Source organism: Mandrillus leucophaeus, unplaced genomic scaffold, assembly GCF_000951045.1.
Source record: "Mandrillus leucophaeus isolate KB7577 unplaced genomic scaffold, Mleu.le_1.0 Scaffold123, whole genome shotgun sequence".
Classification (NCBI taxonomy): Eukaryota; Metazoa; Chordata; class Mammalia; order Primates; family Cercopithecidae; genus Mandrillus; species Mandrillus leucophaeus.
Window position 1 is genome coordinate 666,005 of NW_012100654.1, and position 10,000 is coordinate 676,004.

Below are 10,000 nucleotides of genomic sequence, written 5' to 3' on the forward strand. Positions count from 1 at the left end.
AAAAAAAAAAAAAAAAAAGGGAAAAAGGAAAGAAAGAAAAGCAGGTCTGGGGTGGGATGGAGATTCAGCATTTCCAGCAAACTCCTGGTGACGCTGATCCTCTGCCCCAAGGACCTCTCTGAGTAGCCAGAGCTTCCAGGGCCCTGTCTGTGCACACAGCCCTCCCCCACCCTCCCACATGCCTTCTGCGATGCCCCAGTGGACAGCCCTGGAGTGCCATAGTTGACAGCAGTTGTCAGGCCATCTGCCTGCACAGGGTAGCCTTGCTGTGCCTTTGTTTCTCAATGAGAAAATAAGCATAATAATAGTAACTGCCTTGTAGGCTAGGGGTGAAGAGGAAATGAGCTGATAATAGCTAACACTTGTAGAGTGTAACATGTGCAAGGCCTTCTAAACTATCCATATATGTTAACTCATCGAATCATGCACTTTAATACATCTGGCATTTATGTTTTTCTACTTTCATGTTTTTCCCAAAGGTATAGTTAGTTGTTCCAACACCATTTGTGAGTTACCCCAAATTCGCTATTAATAGCAATGTGTTAGCATTCCCATTTTCCTGGGATCTGCAAGTTCAGGGCTCCTCTGTGGTCAGTTTGCTAAGGTCACCTGTAGCTGAGTGGCCTTGGTCTCTGACCCTCTGGGATGCAGGCTTCTAAAACAAAATCTGTAGTTCTAATCTCTAAGAGGCCTCTCCAGCTGCGGGACACTGGGAGTGCTCAGGCCTGGGCATGGCTGTTGCTCCTCTGACAGATGAATGGCAATGACCTTAGATCGACTCAGAGCACCCTCCCACCTGGAGGCTGGTGGGAGGTGTGAGGGCAACCCACTGCAGGGCACAGACTGCCCAGGTGCAGGGATGCAAGTGCAGCATGGTAGACAGCAGGGCTGGCTCACTTGCAGGAGGGGTGCAGCTTCTGGGACCAGGAATGGGCAGTGCAGGTAGTTGCAAGGGGCACAGGGCACCTCTCACCGGCTTCCTGGTGAGAACTGGTTGAGGTTGTGGTCAGTAGGATTCAGGCTGAGCAGAGAAGCAGGGAAAGCTGGATGGGCCTGAAGGATGTGAGACAAGGGAAACCAGATGCACATTTTGGGTGCTGGAAGAAAAAGGAACAGATATACTGCAAGTGAGGACTAAGAGGCAGGAGGGACACGTTTACAACAACACAATGACAGGCGTTTACAAAATCAAGGGTGCTTCTTGTGTGTGACTGAAAGCTGAGAAGACTGAGCAGGAGCCAAGGCTGGATCCTTCAAGGGCAGCAGCTCGTAGGTGGATGGCTGAGGATGAGGAGGGCCATCCCAGGCTGATGGGGAACAGCTGCAGTGCACATGTACGGAAACAGCGGCAGAGCTTCAACACACTTCTCATCTATTAGGAAACTTATCTGTTCAACTCATCTATTAGGAAACAAATGAAAACAAGAACATATCAAAAACTGTTAGAGGGAGAGAAATGCATTAATTAGAAAATCAGAAATATTGAAAATAAAGGAACTTAGCCTTCAGATCAGGTAATCAGAAGGACCCCACCATACACTTGAGGCAAGCAGAAAGAAGATAAAGATCATAAGGATAAAATCAGGCGGGGCACAGAGGCCCACGCCTCTAATCCCAGCATTTTGAGAGGTTGAGGCAAGAGGATTGCTTCAGGCCAGGATTTCATGGTCATCCTGAGCAGCATAGCGAAATTCCATCTCTAAAAAAAAATAGTTTTTAAAGATAAAACCAGAAAGAGTGACGACTGAACTGAGTAACACAAGACACACCAAGGGGAGTGTGCTTCATAGGGCAGCACCCTGAGAATGCAGGGAGTGGGCAGCTATAGCCCACCGGGGGTGCCCAGGAGGTTTCCATCAAGGGGTGACCTCCAATGGGTGCTGGAAGTGGGCGTGAGGCCGACGGGCCCAGCACAGGGGGCACAAGTGGACAAAGAGGCGGCAGGTGGCCACGCTGCTCTCAGCTCTGCTTGCCTACATGACTCCTGCATCCACCAGGCTGCAGAGGCCGGCAGTGTGGCGGCCCCAACCCTGATGCCGTCTCAAGCCAATGCTTCCAAAACATGGGCTTCTGCCTGCTCCGTGCGGGGTTGGGCCCAAGGACTGAACTGGAAACTCCTCTGCCTCCTACAGGGGTGAGGTGATCAATGGGGGATTCGGCTTGGTGCTGGACGGTACCCCAGAGGCCGAGCAGAGAGCCAGGCTGATGCTCAGCTGGGACGTCTCTAATGGTGTAAGTCAGCCCAGTCCTCGCCACCTCCTGAAGGCAGGGCCTTCAGCTGGGTTACCCCCATCCACGTTTGCTGTTATACATCATGTCCTGGGTCGGGGGACAGGGCCCGGATTCCTCTCATGACCACAGCACAGCAGCCAGGAAGGGGGAATCAGCTCAAATGGAGGTCAGGTGAGGTGATGATGGGGAGACAGGTGGGACCCAGAGAATGAGGGGAGGCTTGGAGCCAAGGCGGGAGTTCAGATAGTTTGGGTGACTAAGAGTCCCTGGGCTGGGCCCAGAGTGTGAGCATGAGGACAAAGAGGGCGCTGGCAGGAGACTCGCCCCGACTCACCGGGAGCTGCAGGGCTTCTGGCAGGGCTGGGGCTGGAGGTCTTCATCCCAGAGCAGGAGGTTTTGTTCTAGGAGATGCCCCGGCTGTGGCATGGAAAAGTGGGTTGGGGACAGGTGTGCGGACCGTGTGGACAGTGGGGGCAGGGGTGGCAAGAATAGCAGTGGGGAATGGGGCAGGAGGTGTGGCATCGTCCAGGAGAGACCAAGTGGAGGGAAGAAAGCAGACTGCAGGGAGATTGTGAAGGTAGAGCTCAGGTCAAGGTGGATTCTAGAAGGGAGGGAGGTGCTGCGGAGGACTCCGGAGGTGAGGCCATTCTTGGAGCCGGGGGAGCGGGACTGGGTGTGATAACGGCCAGTTTCAGATCCCAGAGGAGGGCCAGAGACAGGGAGCCTAAGCTGGGGGTGGAGATGGGGCAGACACAAAAGGGCAGCTGGCCCCATGGACAGCCTCAGAGGTCCCGAAGCAGAGAGGCCCCAAGTGTGGGAGCCAGGACACACATGGGAAGCCCAGGCGTGTTGACATGGACTGCTCTCCCCCTCCTTGCTCCAGGTGGCCCGGCGTTGCTGGTCAGGGAACCAGAAGGCCTATGAGATCATCTGCCAGACCATGCAGGAGAACAGCAGCTTGGTGGTGACACTGCCCCATGAGGTGGAGGATGAGCGGGTGCTCCAGCAGGCCCTGCAGCTCTGAGGGAGCCACGAGTCGCGGCCCCTGCCTCTCTTTCTCGCTAGCAATCCTCACCTGCCCAACCATGGCACACACCCTTCCTGCACACCCGCACCACCTGCACTTCTCGCACATCCTCACGTGGCCTTTATGGTGCCCTGCGCAGGGTGCCACCACAGCCTCATTTTACAGACAGCCCGCTGAGGCCCAGAGACGTGCAACCCTCTGTCTACGACCATGCCACTTGCCTGGGAGCCCTGAAGGCTGTCCATTTAGGGCCGAGTCCCAAGCCTGCCTAGGGGCCCTGCGGTGAACACTGGCCAAGCTATCTCCGGCTGGGATGATCACACCCTCTGCTTCCTGGCCACCTGCCAGCCTCCATGCAACTCTGTCTGCTGCCCATCTGCTGTCTGTGCAAACACTTTCTGGACCCTTGGCACGCTGGGCTGCTGGCCTGGAGGAGTTCAGGAAGGAGGATAGACGGGGAAATAAAGGGTTTAACAGAGCTGTGTGCTGCACTGTGAGCTGATGGACAGGCAGGCCAGGTCTGCCCTAAGGATAAATGATCACTTACTGGGGAAGAAATGAGAAAGCAGGGGCACCCCCTGAGGCCGGCACAGCCTGAGGGATACAGCGAAGGAGACTTCAGGAAGAGTGTTGGCCCCTGAGGCTGGAGTCTGGCCCCCCTCCCCCAATCCCATAGCCCAGCAATGGATGGGTCCAGAGCCTTGTGGGAGGTCACTGGGATGGGGGAGGTGGCCTCTGTCAAGGCTATGGCTCATGAATCTCATTCTCTTAGCTGGGCGTGCAGCGGACGAACAGATAACTCATCCTAAACAGAGAAATGAGAAAGAGCCTGTGGGGTGGGCCTCTGAGGGCCACAGAAAACCAGACACCCCACATGTCTGTGGACTGGAGAGGGGCAGGCCAGCCGGGTTCTTGGTCCCCACCCTCCCTGCACTCCGCGTCTCCTCCCCAGTAGCCATTCTCCCCTTTCCCTTGTGAAGAAAAGCCTCGTTTTGTGTGGGCAGCAATATAGGGTAAGAAAACCGCCTGATTCTCCAGCCTTCCTTGCTGTTAGGAGGGACTGTTGGCCTAGTCCTGGCCCACGAGATGACGGCGGGGTCTGTGGGCCCGGCCTTCTTGAGAGCCGTCGTTTTTCTAATCAAATGGACAGATCCAGTGGGGTTGCTTTTTGCCTTCACCACTTCTTCCTGCCAGAACCAAGATGTGGGGTCTGGAAACACAGCAACCAGGTTGGTCAGCTAGGGCGGCTGCCACATAACGTCTGGCACTGGGGCCCAAACAACAGAAATGAAACACATTTGCAGGCTGGAAGCCCAAGATCAGGTGCCAGCTGGAGTGATTGCTGTGAGGCCAGCTTCTCGCTGCATCCTTCCATGGCAGAGACAGAGAGGAGAGAGTGTTACAGAGAGAGGCAGAGACAGAAAGACAGAGACAGAGTCACTGAGAGAGACAGAGAGAAAGGGACAGAGAAAGAGAGAGATACAGAGAGGAAGAGACAGAGAAAGAGAGAAAGACAGAGAGAGAGAGAGAGAGAGAGAGATGGGACAGACTGTGTAGGGATGCATCATCTGTCCCCACATCTCCATGGAAGACCCTGCTGCATGGATCTGTACGCGCATCTTAAGAGCAGGCCGCAGGGCCCTGGCATCACCCTTTCCCCATCCAGCACCTTCCCTCTTGAAGGACAGGCAGGGCTCTGGTGGCTTCCAGCCACACCCCAGGCCCCCTCTGGGCTCCATACCAAGCCATGCCAGGGAGCAAGCTACTTCCCTGGGCCCCTGCATGCCAACCTGCTGTCGGCTGCTACAGCGGGAAGTGACAGCTGACTCCCACGGGGCTCACAGCGGAATTGGGGTAGCTGGCCACAGCTGCAGTCGCCATGGATGGAACAGTGTGGCTTCTGATGTGCCTAGTACCATCTTCTTTTTCAGAAGGCAAGGATGTATAGTCCAGTTAGAAATGTTTTCATCAAAATGATTAAAAGAGAAACCAATTGGCCATGATGAGTATAGGGTTCAGTTGCCTTAACAGTTGGTGGTGAGAAAGGCTCAGGCCCTGTAGTGCAGCATTAGGGTCCTCTCCCTGGGCAGCCCCTGCTCCCTGCAAACCCAGGGTGCCTGGGAACTGTATGCTTTCCTTGCTGGCAAGCCCAGGTCAGGGAGGGAGGGCCCGACTGAGTGGTGCACTCTCCCGTTCCAGTTTTCCCAGAGTAGACAACCACACAGGGGCCTGTGGGCCGGACTTGACCTGCAGTTATGTTTTATTTTTATATTTTTTAGAAACTGGGTCTTGCTCTGTCACCCAGGCTGGAGTGCAGTGGTGCAATCATGGCTCACTGTAGCCTTGAACTCCTGGGCTGAAGCGATCCTCCTGCCTCAGCCTCCCAAGTAACTGGGACCACAGGAGCACAGCACCACGCTCAGACTGCAGTTGTGTTTTGTTTGGTCTGTGCTGTTTTTAAAAAACTTGACTTTGTCACCAATGTTTACAAATTGGGAGAAATCCAGAGCTTATTTTTTGAAAATCAAGATATAAGGTGACACCATGCTCTCACTACCTCTGTGGCAGCGATCTGCTGGGGGCCCCTCTGGGCTGGCCTAGCTCTCTACACTTGGCCACAGTCCCTTCCAATCCCTACAGACCCCACGGTGAGGCAGAGTGTGTGTGCTGTTTGTCCCTTGGCATGAGCTTCTATGTTTCCGGTGCCCATCTGTCTCCCACATTTGTGTGACTTCTATGACCTCTGCTGGGATTTGAACTTGTGACCTTTGACAAAGGGATGATCTTTTGCTCCCCGTGAACCCCATCCCCACTCCCATCAAAATTTGGGAATCGTGGACACTTCTGTTAGCAATCTCAAGATCCACGTGATGCCTTTTAGCCCAAAAGAGGTGCTGGACATCCAGCGATACCTGGGTTGGTGGGATTTCTCCCCAGACACAAATAAATCTGAATGTGCATGCGTGTGTCATCTGTGTCCCTTCCCTTGGCTTCTCCAAAATCCTTTCCACACAGCCTGGAGAGTGCAGGTCTGAGTGGCCAAGGCGCAAGCTCTGTGGTCCTTGTAATTTGGGGGACTCCTTTGAGACTACCAAGTTCAAGCCTCTGCCTGAGTCCCACTGAATGACAACATTGAGCTGACTCGAGCCCTCCTGGTGAAGTGGTGCGTCTGACCCTCGCCAGGAGTCCTGCTGCTACTTTCAGGGTGTCTCAGCAGAGGGCATTAGAAACAACCGAGTATCAGATTTGAGCTTTGGTTGGGTGGGGGAGTCTTAGGAAGCAGGGATTTGCCTGGATTGGCTCTTACCAGAAATCGAGTCAACACCACGACTAGGTTTCTGACTAAATCCTATATATAGAGAGGGGGGGCACACAGACAGACAGGCTGTCAGGGGTACAAAAGCGGCAGTCGCTCACGTTAGCTGAGAGAGGGGGTGCTGGGTGTCTTGTAAATGGCACAGCAAGTGACCTCGCTTTACCTGGGTGGAGACACATCATGACGTGGCCTTGCTTTGTCTCATGTCATTGTGTCTCAGTGACCTTGGCCTAGGTTGGTTTTCTGCGTGATGGTTCAAGTCTTACAGAACAGAGTGGCCCAGCTTTAGCCCCCGACCAGTTTCTGGATGGCAGGGGCTGCCCTTTTTCTTTCTCAGTCCTCTTCATTTTACAGATGAGGAAACTGAGGCACAGAGTTGTGATAGTTTAAAGATGGCTGCAAATTATTTCCAGTACCTCCCATTGAGAGGTGGAGTACAAATTCCCCTTGCCTGGGTCTGCAATGTCTTATGACTTACTTTGATCACGAGAATGTGGCATAATCAATGCTGTGCAACGTCTGGGTCTGGGTCCTAAGAGAGGGCTGCTGGAGTTCTAGCAACATACCCTCTGAGAGGCCAGCTGCCATGCTGGGGCACCTGGTGAGCTGTGTGAAAGACCAGGACAGCAGCAGCCTCCAGACCCTGCCTTACAGCAGTGACAGACCCAGTGGCGGTCTGCACTGTCCAGTGTGGTAACTGCAGGCTGTACACAGTGTGTTCAGTACTTGACATAGTATTTGACACAGAGAGGAACTGAACTCTAAAATTTGATTTTTTAATCCATGTAAATCAAATTTGATTATATTTAATATAAATGTACAGTAAGGAATCTCTTAATGAGCACTTAATGAATACTTTCTGAGAAATGCATTAATAGATGATTCCATCATCGTATGCATGTCATAGAGTATCCTTTCACAAACCTAGATGGCACAGCCTACTACACACCTAGGCTATGTGGGATAGCCTACTGCTCCTAGGCTATACACCTGCACAGCATGGTACCATGCTAAATATGCCAGGTAACTGTAACACAACAGTAAGTGTTGTGTCTCTAAACATAAATATAGAAAAGGTACAGTAAAAATAAGCTATTTACATAAAATATAAAGAAATGGTACAACCGTATAGGGCACTTACCATGAAAGGAGCTTGCAGGACTGGGAAGTGCTCTGAGTGAGTCACTGAGTGAGTGGTGAGTGAATGTGAAGGCCTCGGGCATGACTGCACTACCGTAGACTTTATAGACACCGGACACTTAGGCTATACTACATTTATTTTAAAATATTTCTTTTTCTTCAAGTTGGGCATGATGGCATATGCCTGTAGTCCAGTTAATTGGGAGGCTGACCTGGAAGGACTGCTTGAGGCCAATTGGAGGCTGAGTTATGACTGCACCTGTGAAGAGCCACCACACTTCAGCCTCAGCAACATAGGGATGGACTTGCTGGCTCATGTGGAGATTATGTTTAGCTTTCTGCAGAACTGCCAAACTGTTTTCCACACCGCACCATTATACATTCCCACCAGCAATATGTGAGGGTTCCAATTTTTCTATATCCTGTTTTTTAAAAAATTACCGCTATTTTAGTAGGTGTGAAGTTGTATCTCACTGTGTTTTGATTTGCATTTCCCTAATGATTCATGATGTTGAGCCTCTTTTTATTTGCTTATTGGCTGTTTGTATTATCTTCTTTGGAGAAATGTGTCTATTCAAACCTTTGCCTTTTAAAAAAGTGGACTATTTGTCTTCTTGTTGAGTTAAAAGAGTTCTTTATATATTCCAGATAGTAGATCCTTATCAGATACACGATTTGCACACTCTTCTCCCATTCTGAGTTGTCTTTTCACTGTTTTATTGGTGTCCTTTTACCTGAGTAAGTTTTTAATTTTGATGAAGTCCAAGTTATCTATTTTTCTTTCTTATGCTTTCAATATTATATCTAAGAAACTATTCCCTAATACAGGGTCACATAGATTTACACCTATTTTTCTTCAAATAGTTTTATGCTTTACATGTAGGCTTTTGCTCTATTTTGAGTTAATTTTTGCCTCTGATGAGAGATACAGGTCCAAATTGGTTCTTTTGCATGTGGAGATCCAGTTGTCCCAGTGCCGCCATTGTTGAAATGACTATTCTTTCCTCCACTGAATGGTCTAGGAACAATATGCTTTTGGCATAAACTGATATATTTAATGGATGTATCCTATTCTTTTTAATATTATAATTTGTGTTGCTTCTAAAAAATACTGTTAATAATAAAGCATTCATGTATTTAATAAATGTGCATCAACAGTCTTCCTGGGCACACACCGTGAATAGGACACAGTTCCTGGGCTCCAGCAGACTACATTCCAGAGGGGGAGAGGCAGTGAAGGAGCAGGGAAGGAACACACAAAACAGCGGGTGATGAGAGCTCTAAGAGCAAACAGATCAGACAGAGGTGGGAATACGGGACTGGTAAGCATGTGCTTTGGATCAGAAGGGCCGCAGAGTCCTCCCGGAGGAATCAGAATCAGCTGCGCCAAGTCTCTGAGGCTGGAACCAGCTTGGCCTGCTGGATGAACTGGGAAAAAGAGGTGGGGTGCGGGGGAAGGGTGGGGGCAGCGGGAGAGTGGCGGGAAGTGAGGGAAACAGGTCGGGGAGGGTAGACTAGCAAGGCCATAGGCGCCTTCGGGAGTAAGGTGGGGGTGAGCATAATTTGATGTGCAATTTTTAGATCATAAAACCGTGCCCCATGGACGGGAGCGAGTGGAGCGGAGGGAGACCGATGACCAGCTAGTAGTTATTTTTCAAGTACCCAGGAATAAAGTGCGGGTTTGGATCTGAGTGGTGGTGAGGTTGAAGTGGAGGAGTCCAGATTGAATGTGGAGGTGCACGGTGAGGTGGGAGAGGGCAAGGAACGGAAACAGTAAGTAATTCAGCTGTTGCAGAGTGAGGTTGTGTCAAGTTTAGTAGGAAATACAGTTGGAAATACAGACAGGGGTCCTACCTATAGGGAGGCCCCGTGTGCCCAGCAAGGACCTGGGCCAAAGCAAACGAGGTCTGTGCGCCAGCGGCGGCGGGCAGGCTTGCACTTAAGTGAGCTGGGGGTAGGCATCCAGCTTGTTGGACAGGTTCGAATCCTGAATCTGCCGGCTGCCAACTGTGTGTGTGACTCAAGCTCTCCGTACCTGTTTCCTCACCCCTGGGTGACCGCGCACGCTTAATCAGCTCAGACAGGCACAGCCCCTGGGACGCCATCAGTGCTTACGAGAGGCTGCTTGTGAAGTGTCTGAAATACTAATATGACTCGAAGTCAGACAAACTTCGACTCCCATGCCAGCGGGAACAAGAGGGAAGAGCTCACTCAGCTTTCGGAGCCTCACCCAGTCCCCGGCTGTCCCGCGCCCCGCCCTCCGCCCTTTACGCGGCCGGTGCTCC

General features: G+C 51.6%; 1 protein-coding gene across 2 annotated transcripts in view; it reads left to right on the plus strand.

The window, feature by feature from the left end:
* Positions 1 to 4,415, plus strand: part of UROC1 (urocanate hydratase 1) — a 35,676-nt gene extending 31,261 nt beyond the window's left edge. The window contains exons 19-20 of one of the 2 annotated variants that reach the window (XM_011971512.1): positions 2,133 to 2,232; positions 3,116 to 4,415. In XM_011971512.1, coding sequence (XP_011826902.1) covers positions 2,133 to 2,232; positions 3,116 to 3,256 — 241 coding nt within the window. In that variant the 3' untranslated portion in view covers positions 3,257 to 4,415. The remainder of the gene's footprint in view (positions 1 to 2,132; positions 2,233 to 3,115) is intronic. The other variant, XM_011971511.1, reaches the window with a different exon arrangement.
* Positions 4,416 to 10,000: the final 5,585 nt, after the last annotated feature.